General features: G+C 43.6%; 1 protein-coding gene across 1 annotated transcript in view; it reads left to right on the top strand.

Annotated features, from left to right (window-relative positions):
* Nucleotides 1–24,412, top strand: part of LOC129818467 (astrotactin-2-like) — a 433,204-nt gene that overhangs the window by 132,917 nt on the left and 275,875 nt on the right. The window contains exon 4 of the mRNA XM_055874386.1: nt 11,173–11,322. Within this exon, the coding sequence (XP_055730361.1) occupies nt 11,173–11,322 (150 nt within the window). The remainder of the gene's footprint in view (nt 1–11,172; nt 11,323–24,412) is intronic.

Genomic DNA, 24,412 nt, shown 5'->3' with positions numbered 1-24,412 from the left:
GCCATCCGTTTTGTCACCAAAGCCCCATATACTACCCACCACTGCGACCTGTATGCTCTCGTTGGCTGGCCCTCGCTTCATATTCGTCGCCAAACCCACTGGCTCCAGATCATCTATAAGTCTTTGCTAGGTAAAGCCCCGCCTTATCTCAACTACCTCATCCCCATACTGTTGTTTTTTTATTTTGCTCCTTTGCACCCCAGTATCTCTACTTGCACATTCATCGTCTGCACATCTATCACTCCAGTGTTTAATTGCTATATTGTAATTATTTCACCACTATGGCCTATTTATTGCTTTACCTCCCTTATCCTACCTTATTTGCACACACTGTATATATACTTTTTCTATTGTATTATTGACTGTATGTTTGTTTATTCCATGTGTAACTCTGTGTTGTTGTTTGTGTCGCACTACTTTGCTTTATCTTGGCCAGGTCGCAGTTGTAAATGAGAAATTGTTCTCAACTAGCCTACCTGGTTAAATAAAATTACAAATTAAAAAAGTTCTTAAAATGTTCCGCTTTGACTGAACTTTATGTGTTAAGGTGAAGACGGACTGTAATTTCTCTTTGCTTATTTGAGCAGTTCTTGCCATAATATGGACTTGGTCTTTTACCAAATAGGGCTATCTTCTGTATACCACCCCTACCTTGTCACAACACAACTGATTGGCTCAAATGCATTAACCTCTCTGTGGTAGGTGGGACGCAATCGTCCCACCTGGCCAATAGCCAGGGAAAATAAAGAGCGCCATATTTAAATAAAATGATATAAAAATCAAACTTTCATTAAATCACACATGTAAGATACCAAATTAAAGCTACACTCGTTGTGAATCCAGCCAACATGTCAGATTTCAAAAAGCTTTTCGGCGAAAGCATAAGATGCTATTATCTGATGATAGCACAACAGTAAACAAAGAGAGTAGCATATTTCAACACTGCAGGCACGACACAAAACGCAGAAATAAAAATATAATTCATGCCTTACCTTTGACGAACTTCTTTTGTTGGCACTCCAATATGTCCCATACACATCACAAATGGTCCTTTTGTTCGAGTAATTCCGTCGATATATATCCAAAATGTCAATTTATTTGGCGTGTTTCATCCAGAAAAACACAGCTTTCAACTTGCGTAACGTCACTACAAAATATCTCAAAAGTTACATGTAAACTTTACCAAAACATTTCAAACTACTTTTGTAATACAACGTTAGGTATTTTTAAAGATTAATAATCGATCAAATTGCAGACGGGAGGATCTGTGTTCAATACAAAAAGAAAACAAACTGACGCAACTTTTCTGGTAATGTGCCTCTCTCAAACAATTTACTTCAAGTGACTTGCATTTAAGATGGCTGTACTTCTTCATTACACAAAGGAAAAACCTCAACCAATTTCCAAAGACTGGTGACATCCAGTGGAAGCGGTAGGAACTGCAAACAAGTCCCTTAGAAATCTGGTGTCCCAATGAAATCTCATTGAAAAGACAGTGACCTCAACAACAAAAAAGTTCTGAATGGTTTGTCCTCTGGGTTTTGCCTGATACATGAGTTATGTTATACTCACAGACATGATTCTAACAGTTTTAGAAACTTCATAGTGTTTTATATCCAAATCTACTAATAATATGCATATCTTATATTCTGGGGATGAGTAGCAGGCAGTTGAATTTGGGCATGCTATTTATCCAAAAGTGAAAATGTTGCCCCCTACCCCGAAGAAGTTTTAAGAAGGAAAGAAATTACACAAATTAACTTTTAACAAGGTATACCTGTTAATTGAAATGCATTCCAGGTGACTACCTCATGAAGCTTGTTGAGAGAATGCCAAGATTGTGCAAGCTGTAATCAAGGCAAAGGGTGGCTACTTTGAACAATCTCCAATATGAAATATATTTTGATTTGTTTAACAGTTTGTTTCGTTACTACATGATTCCATATGTGTTATTTCATAGTTTTGATGTCTTCACTATTATTCTACAATGTAGAAAATAGTATAAATAAAGAAAAAATGTTGAATGAGTTGGTGTGTCCAAACTTTTGACTGGTACTGTACATACATACAGACATACATACTTCATGCTACAGTAGAAACGACAACACGTTATACAGAAAATAAGGCACTTACTTTGATAGGAATGCCTACATGTGCAAAGCTATTATTTATAATTAAAACAACAATGGAAAATGTGCCAGTTAGTGCAAGACTGTGCACATGTCTGCATACTTGATGTGCAGAAAAAATGGGCAAGGGCTCTCATCTTCGGAAAAGTTGGTCCGGCTCAGTAAGGCCTCAAACATAAATTGTCCGCAACTGTGAAATGGGCTACTTCTATGTCAGTTAATGAGGAGGCGAAACACACCTCAATTCAAACTGTTGTTAGAAAATACAACTCGTTATTTGAAATTGACAAGTTGAAACAGTCTATTAATAATTAGCAGGCTGTTAACTGTCCTGTTGCGTAATAATCACATTTTAGAACAGTGAGTGCATTCTGACATAGCGTGCATAGAACAACTCACGCTGGGGCGACCGTTAGAGATATTTGTAACTCACATATGAAAAGGTTATCAATTGATTTTGTATAAAATAAACATCTTCCAAATAAATAGCAACTCCCTGCTCCTGCCCTGACTTTTCCTAAATATTAATATTTTATATTGCTCAGTTGTCATATTTTTTTTATCGTAAACAGAAAAGTATTTGAGGCTGTTTTTTTGCATTTTCTTAATTTTACAGCTATTACTAACTTAAGGGGCCACGACAAATTAGCAAGATGGCACCGGAGGGTAGGGCTGCCATCTTATCGGCTCTTAACCATATTTTGTTTGCTTTTTCGTGTTGTTCGTAACTTGTTTTGTACATAATGTTGTTGCTATCGTCTCTAATAACCGAAAAGAGCTGCTGGACATCAGAACTGGGATTACTCACCTGAAGTTGGACGGGGAGTTCTTCTTCAATAAGTCGGACGCGAGGGATATACTACAGACACCCGACCAGGCCCAGATCCCCGTGATTCGCTGGAAAAGGAAACGTAGGTTTCGCGGAAAGAGATCAGGATGCCTCGTGAGGATCAGACAATGAGTGGCTAATTTGCCCTTGCCTTCCATTCTGCTAGTTAACATTCAATCGCTGGAAAAAAAATGGGACAAACTGAAAGCACGTATATTCTACCAACGGGACATTAAAAACTGTAATATCTTCTGTTTCACCGAGTCGTGGCTGAACAACGACATTAAGAACATACAGCTGGCGGGTTATACACTCTATCGGCAGGACTGAACAGCAGCCTCTGGGATGTTATGTGTCTAGTTTGTCTGTTTCTGTGTTCGGCCTAATATGGTTCTCAATCAGAGGCAGCTGTCAATCATTTTCCCAGATTGAGAATCATATATAGGTGGCTTGTTTTGTGTTGGGATTTTGTGCGTGGTTGTTTCCTGTCTCTGTGTTTTCTCTGCACCAGATAGGGCTGTATCGGTAAGCCACGTTTGTTATTTTGTTATTTTGTTTGTTGTAGTGTTCACTGTTTTCATTTATTAAAGTCATGTTGAACACGGAATACGCTGCGTCTTGGTACGATCCTCTTCAGACGAAGAGGAGGAAGGCTGCCGTTAGAGAACCACCCACCAAACTCGGACCAAGCAGCGTAGCAACAGGCAGCAGCGGCAGCAGCAGCAGCAGCGGGACCAGGAGAAATGGACATGGGAGGACGAGCTGGACGGACCCTGGGCAGAGCCAGAGGAATATCGCCGCCCCAAAGCAGAGCTGGAGGCAGCAAAAGCGGAGAGGCGGCGTGTTGAGGAGCTAGCTCGGCAGCAGGAGCCGGATCTGGGTTACACCACTTGGGAGGAAATAAACAGGTGGTTGGTTGACCCAGGGAGAGTGCCGGAGCCCGCCGGAGCCCGCCTGGGATTCGATGGAGCAATGTGCGGAGGGATACCGGCGAATGAGGTTAGCACGACAGCGCGGTAGGAAGCCCGAGAAGAAACCCCAAAAATGTATTGGGGTGGGGGGGGGGGTGGGGGGGGGGGGGGGGGCTAAAGGGTAGTGTGGCGAAGTCAGGTAGGAAACCTGCGTCCACTTCCCATGCTTACCGTGGAGAGCGGGAGTACGGGCAGACACTGTGTTATGCGGAAGAGCGCACGGTGTCTCCTGTACGTGTGCTTAGCCCGGTGCGGTACATTCCTGCTCCACGTATTGGCCGGGCTAGAGTGAGCATTGAGCCAGGTGCCATGAAGCCGGCTCAACGCGTCTGGCTCCAGTGCATCTCCTCGGGTCGGCATACATGGCACCAGCCTTACGCATGGTGTCCCCGGTTCGCCAGCACAGCCCAGTGCGGGTTATTCCACCTCCCAGCACTGGTCGGGCTACCGGGAGAATTCAACCAGGTAAGGTTGGGCAGGCTCGGTGCTCAAGGGAGCCAGTACGCCTGCACGGTCCGGTATATCCGGCGCCACCTTCCCGCCCCAGCCCAGTACCACCAGTGCCTACACCACGCACCAGGCTTCCAGTGCGTCTCCAGAGCCCTGTTCCTCCTCCACGCACTCTCCCTGTGGTGCGTGTCTCCAGCCCAATACCTCCAGTTCCGGCACCACGCACTAAGCCTCCTGTGCGTCTCCAGAGCCCTGTACGCACTGTTCCTGCTTCCCGCACTAGCCTTGAGGTGCGTGTCTCCAGTCCGGTACCACCAGTTCCGGCACCACGCATCAGGCCTACTGTGCCACCACGCATCAGGCCTACTGTGCGCATCAGAGTCGGCCGTCTGCCCAGCGCAGTCTGAGCTGTTTGCCTGCCCAGCGCCGTCTGGGCTGCCTGCCTGCCCAGAGCCGTCTGGGCTTCCTGCCTGCCCAGCGCCGTCTGGGCTTCCTGCCTGCCCAGCGCCGTCTGGGCTGCCTGCCTGCCCAGCGCCGTCTGAGCTGCCTGCCTGCCCAGCGCCGTCTGAGCCTTCCGTCTGCCCAGCACCGTCTGAGCCTTCCGTCTGCCCAGCACCGTCTGAGCCTTCCGTCTGCCCGCCTGCCCAGCGCCGTCTGAGCCTTCCGTCTGCCCAGCACCGTCTGAGCCTTCCGTCTGCCCAGCGCCGTCTGAGCCATCCGTCTGCCCAGCGCCGTCTGAGCCAGCCGCCCGCCAGTCATGAGCTGCCCTCCAGTCATGAGCTGCCCTGCAGTCATGAGCTGCCTTCCAGTCATGAGCTGCCTTCCAGTCATGAGCTGCCCTCCAGTCATGAGCTGCCTTCCAGTCATGAGCTGCCCTCCAGTCATGAGCTGCCCTCCAGTCATGAGCTGCCCTCCAGTCATGAGCTGCCCTCCAGTCATGAGCTGCCCTCCAGTCATGAGCTGCCTTCCAGTCATGAGCTGCCTTCCAGTCATGAGCTGCCCTCCAGTCATGAGCTGCCCTCCAGTCATGAGCTGACTTCCAGTCATGAGCTGCCCTTCAGTCATGAGCGGCCCTTCAGCCCGGAGCTACATGTACACCGGTGCCCCCCACACATTGACACATTGACTCTGTACTGGTACTCTGTACCCTGTATATATCCCTGCTATTGTTCTTTACTGCTGCTCTTTAATTATTTGTTATTCTTATCTCTTATCTTTTAAGGGATTTTTTAAAAACTGCCTTGTTGGTTAATAAGGATCCGCCCCTTTTTTTAAATTTTCGCTTAAAATGAGATACCCAAATCTAACTGCCTGTAACTCAGACGCTGAAGCAAGGATATGCATATTCTTGGTACCATTTGAAAGGAAACACTTTGAAGTTTGTGGAAATGTGAATTTAATGTAGGAGAATATAACACAATAGATCTGGTAAAAGATAATATAAAGAGAAAAAAACGTTCTTTTGTAAAATAAATTGTACCATCCTCTTTGAAATGCAAGAGAAAGACCATAATGGATTAATCCAGCCCAGCTGCAATTTAGATTTTGGCCACTAGATGGCAGTAATGTATGTGCAAAGTTTTAGACTGATCCAATGAACTATTGTATTTCTGTTCAAAATGTTGTATCAAGACTGCCCAAATGTGCCTAATTTGTTTATTAATAACTTTTCATATTCAAAACTGTGTACTCTTCTCAAATTATAGCATGGTATTCTTTCATTGTAATAGCTACTGTAAATTGGACAGTGCAGTTAGATTAACAAGAATGTAAGCTTTCTGCCAATGCCAGGTATGTGAATATCCTGGAAAAGTGTCTTATTACTTACAACCTTATGCTAATCGCACTACCCTATGTTAGCTCAACCGTCCCGTGGACGGGACACCGATCCCGAAGAAGTTGGGCTTGTAAGTAAGCGTTTCACTGTAAGGTCTACACCTGTTGTATTTGGCACATGTGACAAATAATATTTGATTTGATTTGAGCCGAAGTGCGTTGGTACCCAGGCGCTAATGCATCTCTCTCTTCACTGAATGAATGTCGTCAATGGATGAATGGGCGATAGGAACCAGATAGAAACAGATAATTGTGCATGTGACTTCACAATTTCATTTGAATGAATTGAATGATGAGGAGGTGGTGGGTGAAGGGGGTGATTGAATTTCAATGATCTGAATGATGAGGGTAAGGAGGATGATTGTATATTGAACAATAGTGTAATAAGAGAGCAGGTTCTACAGCTAACACAAAGAGACAAATTGCCAGCACACTCTACAGTTTTGTTTGTTTATGTGACATGCAGAGTTGCAGCACATCAGAGATTGTACTGTCGCTCATGCACACAGAAAAAAAAACAGTACGTGGGACATGTCTATGGATGAACTCAAAGCATTTATTGCACTCTTGTATGTCCGCGGGGCATACGGCAGAAAGGGTATGGATTTGGAGTCATTTAGGGGCTGAAGCGCCTCCTACTCTCCCTCTTCCCCACGCACCACAGCTTCAACTCAGGAAAAAGAAGACACAATGTCAAGTCGGCAGGTGCACACGGAACAAGGCCAAAGAAAACTGTACAGTGGAACCGATTTGTTTGTGGGGCTTGCTCAGGCAAAACGTGATTAATTAATGCATAAGGGCACAATACAGTGACCGATACAATCAACAAATTACTGTTTTTATTTCTTGCCATCGTTATATTTCTAACAATTATTTCTTCATGCAATTGATCTGTTACAATTGTTCATGCGCTGGTGCGTGAAATAATTTCACCTGACTGGTTATATTATTATTACATTTTTCGTTTCTGCTTTGTCAGAAGCGCTAACTGAACTGTTTTAATTACTAACTCTATTACTAATCAAATCTACAAATAAAGTTGATCAAATGGATTACACTGTAATTGTTTATTGTAAGGGAAACAAAAATAGGCTATAGGCTTATGTTTTTCTCGAGGACTTTGTAGAACTACTAACTATTGTTCGATTTTGAAATAGATATATCTCCACAAATATTTCTTCATGCAATTCATCCTTTACCATTGTTTATGCAATATTTATCAATCCTTGGTGCTTATGTTTGCGCACCTTGTGGGTTGATATTGTCGTGTCTTTGCTTATCGTTAAATTGAAGACTTATAGTTTTTATAAAATATTCCTGTAATTAGGGATTACGCTATCACTTGAGTAATAACGTAACTAATTAACTATGAATTCGAGGGCACCAGGGAAAGTTATTAGATTACAAAGTTATAATTTCCCAATATAACCTTTCAGATATTTTCATATCTGATCAATAGTCTTCTGATTAATGATTTATTTACTGTACCTCACGTCAGTCTCATTCCAAACGTCGTAAATCGTTGATTATCTGCAACCCAGTCTTCACTATGAGTCATTCATACAACAATTGTCTTAAATCATTTATTTATTACTAACTAATTAATTCACAGAAATGCATAAACAAACAAACAAACTTAAAATAGTTACATGAAATGATGGGAGCAATATGCCCTAGTTGTAACGGAATTCCTCCTCCTCTTCATCCGAAAAGGAGGAGTAGTGATTCGACCAAAATGCAGCGGGTTGTGAATACATAATGATTTATTAAAGCAAACGACGAAACACGAAAACAAACACTTGGAAGGATTACAAAATAACAAAACAACGTAGACTGACCTGAACGTAAGAACTTACATGTAACACGAAGAACGCACGAACAGGGAAAACAGACTACACAAAAACCGAACGAACAAACATACCGAAACAGTCACGTGTGGCGCAACATACACAGACATGGAAGACAACCACCCACAACAAACAATGTGAAACAACCTATCTTAATATGACTCTCAATCAGAGGAAACGCCAAACACCTGCCTCTAATTGAGAGCCATACCAGGCAACCCATTAACCCAACATAGAAAACACATAACATAGACTACCCACCCAAAACTCACGCCCTGACCAATTAAACACATACCAAACAACAGAAAACAGGTCAGGAACGTGACACTAGTGGGCTGAACCGGCATGGCGGCTTGTTAGACAAAAGGGATGGATGGGGGGTCGATTCAGAAGTCACTACAGAGTATACTCTTTATAACAATTGACATGCTAATCCTTACACATGAACGCTCACTCATTCGGGAACAATTGCAATCAATATATATATATTTACGCTCATTGTTTGTGTCGTCTTGATCGTCGGAGAGAAGTTTGTTTTGTTGGAGCTCCTTCTGTCGTAGTTATTGTGGATTGTTCAGAGTGACATTCGTTATAGAATGCTTGTTTCGGCGGATGTCTTTCTTCGCGTTCAATGATACCGAATTCCTAGCTGCAGACTAGTAGTCAATATCAAAACTTGTTCTTATTAGTATAAGAGTTTTAACCACGTGGTATGGTTAAAACTTCAGCAATGTTACATTCAACCTTCGTTCTCCCCATTGAGGATAAACATGGTCTAATGGTAATTTCTTAAAGTTGGCTTTTATTCAGATAGCAGAGAGGGGTGGTACCATGGTCTCTGACCCAACTGGCTCAAGGGCGGTCCTTGGATTTAGTTCAAATACAACAGGGAGTTGTATTTTTCTTCATTAAACAGTTCAAAATCATATTACACAATTATACAAACAGTATCATACTCACTCATTCATTTTATACAACACACAGATGTAAACCTCATATCTGAGGTTATTATATAAACAGCGGTATGGTAATGTGGTCCCACAGTCTCACATGAGTTTCCCACATGGTTACAAATGGACCGGTTCATAGCTGGACTGTTTACCGATATTTCATACTTTTGCAGGAATATGAAATATGTTCGTACCCCAAGTTCTGTGAGGTGGAAGAGAATTCCTTTGTCCTGAAAGTTTACCCTCTCTCTTAATACTGTTTGTGGTGGGGGGATTCTCAGGAATTTACGACATCTCTCTGTGATCACCGCATGGGTTGTGGTGGAAAGGGAGAGGCAGGGAGAGGGGGATGGGGTTTGCAGTACCCAAGCAGGCAACATCATGACAATATGCATCTGATGCGTATGCTAAAGGACGCGCCCGGCAACGTTCTCAACATTCTCTAGCGGCTACTTATAGGCTGAAAGGCCAAGCAGTTTTAGTGTTATGAGAAAATGTGTTGTATTAAAGTCATGATCACATTCTGATGATGTTTTAGCACGTCTAACTGGAAAACATAGAGCAAAGCACGATATGAGTTGTTTTTAATTGATATTTTAATGCACATATTAAATAATTTTTATGCAATGAAACTGTAAAATGTGTTTTAAAAGTACTTTTAAAGGACAATGGTATCCTGGTTCATATTATATAATACAAGTCCATATTACTTTTTTTTAATACTTTGAAACCAATAAGACAGTTCATAGTCTTGTCTTTTTGAGGAAGCAAATTACAATGTCAGCTTATACAAACTAAGTGAACCATACACATGAATGTAACAGTGTTTCCATTGTACTACAAGTAAGGAAACATAATATCCAACTTCATCATAACTTCAAATTCTCACGCTATTTGACTTTTATTCTACAACTTTTTATTTTAGCACTCCACGTTATAGTCTCATTGGCATTCCCTGAGCGTCCCCGGAAAAATGATGTACGATAATAATTCATGATGTGAGCACACCTGAGAGACAGACTGACAGAGTGGGGGAGGTTGAGAAATGACCCTGTCTGTGGAGTGGGCTATACCGCTGTGAGCCGGGCCACATCCATCTCCGAACAACCTCTCTGTCGCTTACTTTGGGCTGCTCCGCTCCTCCACACACTGCACTGGAGTAAATAGCCCTTGTCCAGACGTATCATCGTTCCTCCGAGAGACTCTCAGGTCTACATATCTCACTTTAATTGAACTCTTGATGCATTGTGAACCATCGGGGAACAGCACACTGCTTGGTAATTGAGGCGCTAGATAAATAGTCGCTTCCTTCTGTGTTTTTTTAGGGATCGTTTTATGATTTTTTTTGGTGCCGAGGAAACAACGGAAATAGTATTCTCTCTCATTTTTTGTCTCGGTGGCACAAATGGGGCAGAACATGTTTAGATGGGTCATACAAGTCCCCCGGGGTTTGGGGATTCTCTGCCTAGTAGAAGGAAAGTAGAAATGTGCCTGGGCCACACTGCAATCCACACTTGCTCCATCTCATATTGATTTTCAAAGGGGGGCTATGCAAACCATGCCATTACCAATTGTAAACTGGAGTGCTCTATTTTGAAAGATTAACTGGAAAGATACTTGTCCAACTTTTCTCATCTGTAGTCCTTTGTGCTTTGCCTCTTACCGCCTGATTCAGCGGTGATACACACTTTGAAAAAGGGCAAAGCTTCTGTTGTATTTTCATTTTCAGCCGGGAATTACACAACTGCTTCTTCATGCTAAACATGACAACATTTAATGACGGTTATTTTTTCAGAGGTTGAACTAGGATGACTGAAGTGTTCGACAGAGCGGCGAGGGGAAGCCCATTGAATATGGCCCAATTGATCTGCTGTGACTAGGCTTTGCAATTTACATTGTAACTGCCAAGATGTATACCATTGAATTCCAAATGCACCTTAAAGCCCTCAGTCATAGCCAGTAAAGAAACGAAAGTTGAGGAAACTACTGAACAAAGTGTTTTCATAGACCTGCTCTCATTCAAGTGTGTTTGTTTGCTTTTATCTTCCCTGTTTGCATCTACAACATACAAGTGTCTGTTTCTCACGCTTTGTATCCACCCTTTTGAAATGTGAAAACTTTTAACACTTCTCACATCTCATTGCTTTGTCCCCCCCACAGCCCTTGACCCCAAGCAGGAGACGGTCGAGGCATTGATGCAGCGGTTTAAGGAGAGTTTCCGTCCTAACACGACCATGGAGATCGCCCACTTTCAACACGTCACACACAGCTCCTCCACAGGACGCAAGAGAGGCCCAAGCCACGCCAGAGGTAAGACAACAGCTCATTAGTCACTGTTCTATTCAGTATGGACACCTTTTATCAACGAACAGAGAGCATATTTCTGTCAGGTTTGACATCCAGTATATATTCAGTGGGACAACAATTAATGAGTCACTATTCTGTTCAAATGCAAGAGCAGCATAATTGGCTACATATACAGTCCAAGCACATGTTGAGGATCCTTTGGCTTGTCAGGGTTAATGTCACATGCATGACTCCAGACCTTCTCAGGAACATAAATTCAGATTTTGGCCGTTGCTGTGCACTCAAACCTTCTTTTAATCATGGATGGGTCTTTTACGGTCATGTATGATTAAAACAGGTTTGAGTGCACAGCAACGGCCAAGATCTGAATTTATGTTCGTGAGAAAGTTGGAAGTCAAGCATGTGACATTAGCCGTAACAAGCCAAAGGATCCTCAACATATGACCGTAGAAGACCCATCCATGCCATTGACATGACACCCTACTGGAAGAGACTGACTGGCCACTGTAGAAATGTGAGACATTAACCTTGGACAGCTAACCTCTTGCTCTTGACTACATACCTTATCACCCTCACACCACCTTCTCTACACTCAGTGGCCAGTTTATTAGGCATCCCCATCTAGTACTGGGTCGGACCCTCCTTTGCCTCCAGAACAGCCTGAATTCTACGGGGCATGGAAACGTTGCTCAATTGGTATCAAGGGACCTAACGTGTGCAAGAAAAACATTCCCCACACCATTACACCAGCGCCACCAGCCTGTACCATTGACAACAGGTAGGGTGGGGCCATGGACTCATGCTGCTTACGCCAAATCCTGACTCTGCCATCAGCATGACGCAACAGGAACCGGGATTCGTTGGGCCAGGCAATGTTTTTCCACTCCTCAAGTGTTGGTGATCGCGTGCCCACTGGACTAGATTCTTCTTGTTTTTAGCTGATAGGAGTGGAACCTGGTGTGGTCATCTGCAGTAGCCCATCCGTGACAAGGATCAACGAGTTGTGCACTGTGCGATATCGTTCTGCACACCACTGTTGTACTGCAGCGTTATTTGTCTGTTTGTGGGTCACCTGTTAGCTTGCTTGATTCTTACTATTCTCCCTGCAGCTGACTGGATGTTTTTTGTTTGTTGCACCATTCTCAGTAAATCCTAGAGACTGTTGTGCATGAAAAGCCCAGGAGGCCAGCCATTTCTGAGATAATGGAACCGGTGCACCTGGCACCGACAATCATACCATGCTCAGAGTTGCTTTGGTCACTAGTTTTTCCCATTCTAACGTTCAATTGAACAGTAACTGAATGCCTCGATGCCTGTCTGCCTGATTTATATAGCAAGCCACGGCCATGGCCTACTGTCTGTAAGAGCGAACAATTTTCGTGAACGGGGTGTACCTAATAAACCGGCTACTGAGTGTATACGCTAAGGGGTGTACTTTAATGTAACGTATGACACAGAGCCTAGTTGCTATAACCAACATAGCTAAGAGGAAGTCTGTCTTTGTGTTGAAAAAATTATATTTTGTTTTCCTTTACAGCTTTAACTCTTAAGTTAGAAGTCATTTTGTCATTGAGAGACCCTGAGCGAATAGCCCATGAATTATCTTAGCTTTGTTAGCAAATGTCGGCTCTGTGAAATCAAATCCTTTCATTGGATCCAGCTCTCAAATTTTCAAATCCTAGAGAGTCTCAGTGCAAGTCACTCGCAGGAGATTTCCTCTCTGTGACTCAGAGAGGAAATAAACTTTTTTCAGGACCTTTAATTACAGCTGAAAGTGTGTTTCACAGCACAAAAAAGGAAGCCAGTCCAGGATAACAAACATGCTAATGGGACTAGTGCTTTTACGGAAGGGAAACTCAATTAGCCGAGAGAGGGAAAGGGGAGTTCGGCGGCTAGGCCCGGAGATTAGGCCTCATGAGGAAATGAATTTGCAGTCAAATTATACGTGCGATGGAGAAGGTGGGAACTGGGAATGTGCGAGGCGAGAGGGAGGCTGGGAAGTACTTTTCTATTTCATTTCGGCTGGCTTGACAGCGTTTTATGCCGTGAATTAGTTCCTTTTCTGCCGTCTCTCCCCGTCTCCCCGAGCCCCACTGTACATTTGCATGTTTTACATTGATGCCAATTTTTAAGTAGATTAAGCGTGAGAGCAGCTGTGATGTTCTCTCTCCTTTTCCCCGTCATTGTTGCTGCTGATGACTTTTGCATTGTAATGAGGGGCCATGGCGGAGACAGGCCCTTTGGCACAGTAGCACCGGGTCCATGCTGCGTGGGGGTGTCTCAGTGACACCATACAGGCAAGGGGGAGAGGACACCATCTGTGCACTTTATTAAGAGTCTTGCTGACGAGTGACACTAAATACATTCCTTAGAATTAGATTGTTGGGAGAACTGAAGAGAAACAGTTCTAGTTGTGGGACCCTTTCCTTCAAATAGTTTTGTTCCTGTTCTTGTTTGCGTGTAAGCTTGTGTTTGAGAAAGAATACAGAGTAAGAGTGAGGTACCTGTCTGTATCTTGATGCCCCTCGAATATTCAGAATTAGCCCAGTAAGGTCATCATCACTACGCCTGGAATGCAAATATCAATGAAGGGATAGAGGGGGAGAGAGAGAGACCCCACTTCAGCACCAAGGACTGAGTCCAGTGTGAGTGAGAACTATACTGAATAAAAATATAAATACAACAATTTCACAGATTTTACAGAGTTATAGTTTATATAAGGAATTCAGTCAATTTAAATAAATAAATTAGGCTCTAATCTATCGATTTTACATGACTGGGCAGGGGTGCAGCCATGGGTTGGCCTGGGAGGGTATAGGCCCACTCACTTGGCAGGCAGGCCCACCCACTGGGGAGCTAGGTCCAGCCAATCAGTATCAATTTTTCCCCACAAAAGGGCTTTATTACAGACAGAAATACTCCTCAGCACTCCCACCCCACCCCCACTCGGACAATCCCACCGCGAGGTAGCCGGATGTGGAGTTCATGGGCAGGCGTGGTTACACATGGTCTGCAGTTGTGAGGCCGGTTAGATGTACTGCCAAATTCTGTAAAACGAAGTTGGATATGGTAGAGAAATTAACATTCAGTTCTCTGGCAACAGATCTGGTGGACATTCCTTCAGTCAGAATGCCAATTGCACGCTCCCCCAACTTGAGACATCTGTGGTATTGTGTTGTGTGACAAAACTGCACGTTTTAAAGTGTCCTTTAATTGTCCCCAGCACAAGGTGCACCTGTGTAATGCTGATGTTTAATCCACTTCTGGATATGCCACACCTGTCAGGTGGATTATCTTGGCAAAGCAGAAATGCTGACTAACAGGGATGTAAACACATGTATGCTCAACGTTTGAAAGAAATAAGCTTTTTGGCATTTAGAAAATGTCAGATTTTTTTTTTCAGCTCATGAAACATGGGACCAACACTTTGCATGTTGTGTTTATATTTTTGTTCAGTGTAGTTGTATTGGTAAAGTTTCTCCAGAGCAAAGGGCCAGTTGAAGTGTTGTTTGGTTTAGTGAAAGACTAATAAGACTCAACCGTCAAAGGAGAGCTGACCTTGGTGCTGAAGTTAAGAAGCGCTCTCTCCACTTCTCTCTCTTATTTTCTATTTTATTAATTCAATTACGTTCAAAAGGGCATCATTGGCATGGGAAATATAGGGTTACATTTCCAAAGCAATTTAAAATATTATCTACTTGTCAAACACACACACACATGCACGCACACACGCATAAGGACATCAATCAGAGACACAAATCTCTCTCTTCAAGTTCATATTTTCTGATTCTATTTCATTGTTTCTTGTCTTTCTTTCACCGTGCAGTGTTTGAGTGCTCCAAGATTGGGCTAGTTAACATTCTGCCCAAGCCACAATTTAGAGACACTCTTTGAAGTCTCTTCGCAGTTGCGTTTAGTCTCATTGAGTTTCTGTAATCTGTCCCAATTTGCATACACCTTTGTGCACCGTGTTTCCTTCTCTGAAGCTAATACTGTTTGATGTGTTTCTTATAAGCTATGCAAGTGTTTGATGTGTTAGAACTCATCTTTGGCCCACTATGATAACCTGACCTTGTGGTTATTATCCCTCTTATCTGATATTAATTGATGTTTGGAAGTTACACATAAAAGTGTTCTGTGTTTGTGTCTCTTCCCCCGTTATAGAGAGTGTAAGGAGACAGAGTGCAGTTGGCTGAATTTGCAAACGCCTGTTACTAGAGAGAGAGAGAGAGAGAGAGAGAGAGAGAGAGAAATAAAGAGAGAGAGAGAGAGAAATAAAGAGAGAGAGAGAAAGAGAAAGAGAAATAAAGAGAGAGAGAGAGAGAGAGAGAAATAAAGAGAGAGAGAGAAATAAAGAGAGAGAGAGAAATAAAGAGAGAGAGAGAGAGAGAGAGAGAGAGAGAGAGAGAGAGAGAGAGAGAGAGAGAGAGAGAAAGAGAGAAATAAAGAGAGAGAGAGAGAAAGAGAGAAATAAAGAGAGAAATAAATGCTAGAGTGTGTGTTTGATTCAGGGAGTGTTGATGGCTGGTGAATCCATTCTGTGCTTGGCTGCACTTTCAGCACCCTTCAATCTTCCCTCTAGACAATACACAGTGATTACAGCTCTGGGCCCGAAGCCGTAGGTTCTCTATGACGGGCCAGCCCACTGATCTACCGCCAGACACAACAGGGTGTGCATGTGTGTGTGCATACTCCTGTCCAGACTATTAAATCAATGGACTCATACTTCACTGGAAGTCGAGGAATGTGTTCCTAGCCATCAATGTAATTACCACACTCTGACACTGACTTGTTCCCCAGACCAGACTAACAGGATTTCTACTCATCATATGTCATGTCTCTTGTACTGTATGTCTGCCTGACTGCATAGCCCTACAGCAGTTATTCCTGTACCATATCCTCTGTCTCGCTGGATCTTCAATGGAAGTGTTGATGAGCTAACAGGAATAGGATTCATTTGACACTTACTGGTGTTAGGAGTGAAACATCCATTTTAGACGGGCCCTAACAATCCAAGGTGTCCCCAGCCTCACTGTGAGTTGCACAGGGTGTATGGGGGCCATAGGGGAGATGCAATAATGACCCAAGATGGAGGAATGAAACCCCATGTGGCAGGTGTTAATAGCCTAAGGTGCCATCGTGCTGAGGGCTCTGGATTTGAGCCCCCATGGCGGCCAGTCATCAGTCATACCTTTTGGGATCGCATTTACCAAAGTGCTCTCTCCCTGTTCCCACCATTTACCGATTACACCCGGAGTGCTGCGTGTGCCATTTATATGGTCGTTAGCCTAAACGATCCATTAATCAAAATGGAAGAAACGTCCAGGTGAGATGGGGGTAGGGAAGAAGATCACGTTAGTGGGAGTGCTGCAACCAGACTGACCATTAAACCTCCACCTGTTCCAGTGTTTTACCCTGGACATGTCACAGCAATTGCTGAGGACATGGATTCAGGCTGTAAAATGTGTCAGTGTGCTTTTATTGTGGTGCCCTCAGCAATATCTTTGTGGCACATCAATTTTAGAAAAGTCTTGTTTTGAAAGCCTTCAGGTTCCGAAAACTCCGATTATTGAATGTGTTTGATTGTTATAGTGTAAAGTGCAACTGTGCTGCCACCTGTTTGCCAGTTTCAAAACGAGATGGAGGTGAGCCACAGGCAGACAGAAACAGAAAGGGTCTGATAGAGGGCAGAGACAGACAGCGATAGATACTGAGACAAATACAAAGAAACAAGTGACAGAAACAAAGACTTGATTCACACATAAACATGGATATACCTTGGACCTGTATTGGAGCGAAAGTAGATTCTCTGAGCTCAGTGCAGTGTGAATGAGGAGAGAGGGGCACCCGCCTGCGGCCTCTAGGGTTGATCAATGATCAGTGTAGCCAGTGTTGTTGCTTCCTGATATGCACTTGGCAGCCTGGGGCACTACAGCGTGGGCAACTGACGCTCCCGATACTCTCTCGCCACGCTTGGACTTCATTCCACCTAATCAGCCCACGATAATGCCTGCCAAGACCAGACTGCACCCAACAGCCAGTTAGAATGAAGCATTGTGGAATATAATACAGTGCTGTTGCCCACACACATTCATTTAGCTATAATGTAGGGTGTTCACTCTAGAATGTAGGGAAATACGGGGCAAATTCAAGAGGGCCCTACTAAATTACTGTCTAAATGTAATTTTCTTTGCCAGATGTCACTATGAACCACATTCAACTAATCATTAGATTGTTCTCTACAATATTATCCCTTAAAGGGATACTTTGTAATTTTGTCAATGAGAACCTTTATATTCCCCCCCAGAGTCAGATAAACTTGTGAATACTATTTTTATGTCTCTGTGTCCAGTATGAAGGAAGTTAGAGGTAGTTTCCCGAGCAAATGCTAATTAGCGTTAGCACAATGACTGGAAGTCTATGGGTATCTGCTAGCATGTACTTAACAGTGTTGATTAAATAAGAATGTTAGTTTGTTGTGTCCATTGCTACTATAGTTTAAACTGCCCAGCTCTTGGTTGTATCTCTTCTATTTTTCAGTGTTGGGAGGTGGTAACATTTGGAGGTGTTTCCGCGGTTTGGACCAATCAAAATCAACTTGATAACCTCGTGATTTTCATCACCAGATCCGTGGGTTTCTATTCCTCTAACATTGTCAATCGACGTTGAGAGGGGCTGTTTCACTGGCGATTTAAAGGGACTGACTGAAAGTACACCATGAAAACTGGAACAGATTGTCTTCGGGGGGGTAGATATTAATATTCAGTCTGCTAGCTTTGTAAATTAATAAATATATAGACCAATTTTGTTTGGTATTCTGTGGATTTCATAAAAATAAAAAATAAACGTTATCACACAGGAACCTGCAGCCACTAGCTAACTTGTCGGTTGACGGTGGAAGTTAGTGCCGTTCTGCCCGCGGAGAAGTGGAGGAGTTGTATTGACCATGGCCATAATGACATTCTATTCACTCAAATCATGCTACATTCTCTGACTAAATACTCTGTAACTTGTGAACCATATATGGAGACATAGGGTTTGGATTATTGTTATTTTGATGCAATTCTCTATTGAATTAATATATTTTTATAACCATTGAATGAAATAAGAATTTTATGGATGAACACCCTATATAATACTGCATTGATTAGATACATTCTATTCACTGCTTTTTGTAGGCCTATATGAACTGTTATTGAACATCCCAATCAACTTCATGCCATTCTTAATTCAACAGGATTTGAGAATGAGTTATCACATCTAAATCCCTTGGATCACTGTTATCACAATGACATGTTAAGATCAAGCATAACACCTCTTAGGAATCAACAATACAATCTTCTTCAGATCAGTCCTACCAGACTAGAAAGCATAGGAACTGTTTATCTGCCAACTTTACTCTGGAAGTACCCATGAAGACTAGAAGTACCCATGAAGACTAGAAGTACCCATGAAGACTAGAAGTACCCATATAGACTAAAAGTACCCATGTAGACTAGAAGTACCCATGTAGACTAAAAGTATCCATGTAGACTAGGAGAAGTACCCATGTAGACTAGGAGAAGTACCCATGTAGACTAAAAGTACCCATGTAGACTAGAAGTACCCATGTAGACTAGAAGTACCCATGAAGACTAGAAGTACCCATGTAGACTAGGAGAAGTACCCATGTAGACTAGGAGAAGTACCCATGTAGACTAAAAGTACCCATGTAGAATAAAAGTACCCATGTAGACTAAAAGTACCCATGTAGACTAGAAGTACCCATGTAGACTAAAAGTACCCATGTAGACTAAAAGTACCCATGTAGACTAAAAGTACCCATGAAGACTAGAAGTACCCATGTAGACTAGGAGAAGTACCCATGTAGACTAAAAGTACCCATGTAGACTAAAAGTACACATGAAGACTAGAAGTACCCATGTAAACTAAAAGTACCCATGTAGACTAAAAGTACCCATGAAGACTAGAAGTACCCATGTAGACTAAAAGTACCCATGAAGACTAGAAGTACCCATGTAGACTAGAAGTACCCATGTAGACTAAAAGTACCCATGTAGACTAAAAGTACCCAGGTAGACTAGAAGTACCCATGTAGACTAGGAGAAGTACCCATGTAGACTAGGAGAAGTACACATGTAGACTAGAAGTACCCATGTAGACTAGGAGAAGTACCCTTGGAGACTAGGAGAAGTACCCATGTAGACTAGAAGTACCCATGTAGACTAGGAGAAGTACCCTTGGAGACTAGAAGTACCCATTTAGACTAGGATAAGTACCTTTGGAGACTAGGCGAAGTACCCTTGGAGACTAGGAGAAGTACCAATGGAGACTAGGAGAAGTACCCATGTAGACTAGAAGTACCCATGTAGACTAGGAGAAGTACCCTTGGAGACTAGGATAAGTACCTTTGGAGACTAGGAGAAGTACCCTTGGAGACTAGGAGAAGTACCTTTGGAGACTAGGATAAGTACCCATGTAGACTAGGATAAGTACCCATGTAGACTAAACATACCCATGAAGACTAGAAGTACCCATGAAGACTAGAAGTACCCATGTAGACTAAAAGTACCCAATGTAGACTAAAAGTACCCATGTAGACTAAAAGTACCCATGAAGACTAGAAGTACCCATGTAGACTAGAAGTATCCATGTAGACTAGAAGTACCCATGTAGATTAGGAGAAGTACACATGTAGACTAGGAGAAGTACACATGTAGATTAGGAGAAGTACACATGTAGACTAGGAGAAGTACCCTTGGAGACTAGGATAAGTACCTTTGGAGACTAGGATAAGTACCTTTGGAGACTAGGCGAAGTACCCTTGGAGACTAGGAGAAGTACCAATGGAGACTAGGAGAAGTACCCATGTAGACTAGGAGAAGTACCCTTGGAGACTAGGAGAAGTACCTTTGGAGACTAGGAGAAGTACCCTTGGAGACTAGGAGAAGTACCTTTGGAGACTAGGATAAGTACCCATGTAGACTAGGATAAGTACCCATGTAGACTAGGATAAGTACCCATGTAGACTAAACGTACCCATGAAGACTAGAAGTACCCATGAAGACTAGAAGTACCCTTGTAGACTAAAAGTACCCAATGTAGACTAAAAGTACCCATGAAGACTAGAAGTACCCATGTAGACTAAAAGTGCCCATGAAGACTAGAAGTACCCATGTAGACTAGAAGTACCCATGTAGACTAGAAGTACCCATGTAGATTAGGAGAAGTACACATGTAGACTAGGAGAAGTACACATGTAGATTAGGAGAAGTTTACATGTAGACTAGGAGAAGTACCCTTGGAGACTAGGATAAGTACCTTTGGAGACTAGGCGAAGTACCCTTGGAGACTAGGAGAAGTACCAATGGAGACTAGGAGAAGTACCCATGTAGACTAGATGTACCCATGTAGACTAGGAGAGGTACCCTTGGAGACTAGGATAAGTACCTTTGGAGACTAGGAGAAGTACCCTTGGAGACTAGGAGAAGTACCTTTGGAGACTAGGATAAGTACCCATGTAGACTAGGAGAAGTACCCATGTAGACTAGGATAAGTACCCATGGAGACTAGGAGAAGTACCCATGTAGACTAGGAGAAGTACCCTTGGAGACTAGGAGAAGTACCCTTGTAGACTAGGAGAAGTAGACTAGGAGAAGTACCCATGTAGACTAGGAGAAGTACCCATGGAGACTAGGAGAAGTACCCATGGAGACTAGGAGAAGTACCCTTGGAGACTAGGAGAAGTACCCTTGGAGACTAGGAGAAGTACCCTTGGAGACTAGGGGAAGTACCCATGTAGACTAGGAGAAGTACCCATGTAGACTAGGAGAAGTACCCATGGAGACAAGGAGAAGTACCCATGGAGACTAGGAGAAGTACCCTTGGAGACTAGGAGAAGTACCCTTGGAGACTAGGAGAAGTACCCTTGGAGACTAGGGGAAGTACCCATGTAGACTAGGAGAAGTACCCATGTAGACTAGGAGAAGTACCCATGGAGACAAGGAGAAGTACCCATGGAGACTAGGAGAAGTACCCATGGAGACTAGGAGAAATACCCTTGGAGACTAGGGGAACTACCCATGTAGACTAGGAGAAGTACCCATGGAGACTAGAAGAAGTACCCTTGGAGACTAGGAGAAGTACCCATGGAGACTAGGAGAAGTACCCATGGAGACTAGGAGAAGTACCCATGGAGACTAGGAGAAATACCCTTGGAGACTAGGGGAACTACCCATGTAGACTAGGAAAAGTACCCATGGAGACTATGACTAGCCCCTGCTAGAATGGCTTCAGAGAAGGAACCATGCGTCTGTATGCATAGTATTACCATCACTATCTTGGATTGCAGCCTATACTATTAAACGCACTATATTGACTGTGTCTCACAGCCTAGTATTGAGAGCTAGAGCTCCTCCACAACCATTAGGCTGTGTTTACACAAGCAGCCCAATTCTCACCTTTTGCTTAATTATTGGCAGCAAGAGCTGGTCTGATTGGTCAAAAGACCAATTAGTGGGAAAAAAGATCAGAATTGGAACGTCTGTATAATCACAGCCTTAGAAACCAATTTCTCAGCAGTCGTTTCTGCTAGGATTTCTGGCAAACAGACATTTTGAATCATCACACTTTAGCAGCTTGCTGCATCACCACCTGTGAGAGGTAATGAAATGAGGATAGAAACAAGTATACAGACAGGTTCTAAATAGGATATATCCTGTCTCAATCATATATCATAGTCTTCATGGGTTTGCCATTCAAAATTAATTGAGGTATTAGTTTCTATCCATTTGAGCAGTGCTGCTTAGTGCGCTGGTGTCATAGATAGTGACACACTGAATGCAGCTCTTTTGTAATGTGATTACCATTAGCAGAGCAGGTTAGGACCTGTAATCAGACACACACACACACACACACACACACACACACACACACACACACACACACACACACACACACACACACACACACACACACACACACACACACACACACACACACACACACACACACACACACACACACACACACCTTGACCTTTAGAATGAGTAAGCTGTACTCGCCCGCTTGTCATGCCATGCTGGATTTCATGCCTTTCCCTGGTACTTTCCCTCCTGATCTACGGAGAAGGCGTTTGTTTAGCCACATCTCTGTATAATTAAAGCCTGTGTTATTTTGGGTAAACCACGCTTAACCTTTTCCGATTTAAACAGATGCACAGTGGGCCGTGGGTAGGTGCATAAAATGTGCTGCCATGTCAACATACATAGACAAAGACACACACGCGGCCACATACACCTTACGATGCACGTTCCCTTCTCAGTAACTCCCTTCCGTGCTTTCATACCATCACATATAGAGCACATACAGACATACACACACACCCTCACTAGCCCACCCAAGCTGAAGTCTGTTAGGTGTGGCAGTGTGTTGTTGTGATGGTGTGTGTAGCAGTGTGTTGTTGTGATGGTGTGTGTAGCAGTGTGCTGTTGTGATGGTGTGTGTGGCAGTGTGTTGTTGTGATGGTGTGTGTGGCAGTGTGTTGTTGTGATGGTGTGTGTGGCAGTGTGTTGTTGTGATGGTGTGTGTGGCAGTGTGCTGTTGTGATGGTGTGTGTGGCAGTGTGCTGTTGTGATGGTGTGTGTGGCAGTGTGCTGTTGTGATGGTGTGTGTGGCAGTGTGTTGTTGTGATGGTGTGTGTGGCAGTGTGTTGTTGTGATGGTGTGTGTGGCAGTGTGCTGTTGGGATGGTGTGTGTGGCAGTGTGCTGTTGTGATGGTGTGTGTGGCAGTGTGCTGTTGTGATGGTGTGTGTGGCAGTGTGTTGTTGTGATGGTGTGTGTGGCAGTGTGCTGTTGGGATGGTGTGTGTGGCAGTGTGTTGTTGTGATGGTGTGTGTGTGGCAGTGTGTTGTTGTGATGGTGTGTGTGGCAGTGTGCTGTTGGGATGGTGTGTGTGGCAGTGTGCTGTTGGGATGGTGTGTGTGGCAGTGTGCTGTTGGGATGGTGTGTGTGGCAGTGTGTTGTTGTGATGGTGTGTGTGGCAGTGTGCTGTTGTGATGGTGTGTGTGGCAGTGTGCTGTTGTGATGGTGTGTGTGGCAGTGTGTTGTTGTGATGGTGTGTGTGGCAGTGTGCTGTTGGGATGGTGTGTGTGGCAGTGTGTTGTTGTGATGGTGTGTGTGGCAGTAGCAGAGGGTGATCTGTGCTCCCTCACAAAAAAATGATTAGCTTTCATAGTGCAGAATGAAATCATCTCTGCCTCGCCTCCCAGTGCCTGCACCCCCTTAATCACTCCCATTACAGGGCAGGTTGAAATGCAGCTCCCCCTCTCTTTCCCCCCTCTCTATCCTCTGTCTACTGCCTCTCTCTCCTCCCCATCCTCACTCTCTCTCCCACTCTCTCCCACTCTCTCCCACTGTCAGACACTGTCCCTCAACTTATGGCAGGCAGCAATGTAGTGCGCTGCCAACCCACAGCTCTCTGCGTCCTCCCCCAACAGTACGGGTAGCCTACTCTCATCAGAGAGTCTTTGAAACCTTGAATAAGGGTTTAAAATTTGGGGAAATGACACTCTCTAATTGTTTTATATTTTTCACATTTTGTCAGGAAATGCAGCTCTGTCTCAGGTTCTGCTGTTGTGCAGTGGTTGCACAGCCTTTCCTCTACAGGGAGCCAGGTTTTCCTGTGTCTACCCTTCTCAATGGCAAGACTGTGCTCACTGAGCCTGTACTTTGTTAAGGTTTTTCTAAGGTTTTGATCAGTAACCATGGTCAAATATTTAGCCACGGTGTACTGACGATTTAGGGCCAGATAGCACTGCATTTTGCTTTGTGTTTGTGCTTGTAACGGGTGTCGTCGTCTGAAGAGGAAGGATCAGACCAAAGCGCAGCGTGGTAAGTGGTCATGATTTTTATTTACACTGTTATTTTGTTCTAGTGTTCAAAGTGAGAAATGAAACCGAAACAGTCCTGTCAGGTGCTGAACACTAAACAGAAAACAACTACCCACAGAACAAAGGTGGGAAAAGGCTACCTAAGTATGGTTCCCAATCAGAGACAACGATAGACAGCTGTCCCTGATTGCGAACCATACCCG

The sequence above is a fragment of the Salvelinus fontinalis genome, chromosome 21 (assembly GCF_029448725.1).
Source record: "Salvelinus fontinalis isolate EN_2023a chromosome 21, ASM2944872v1, whole genome shotgun sequence".
In the NCBI taxonomy this organism is placed as follows: Eukaryota; Metazoa; Chordata; class Actinopteri; order Salmoniformes; family Salmonidae; genus Salvelinus; species Salvelinus fontinalis.
This window is presented reverse-complemented; position numbering and strand designations above follow the sequence as displayed.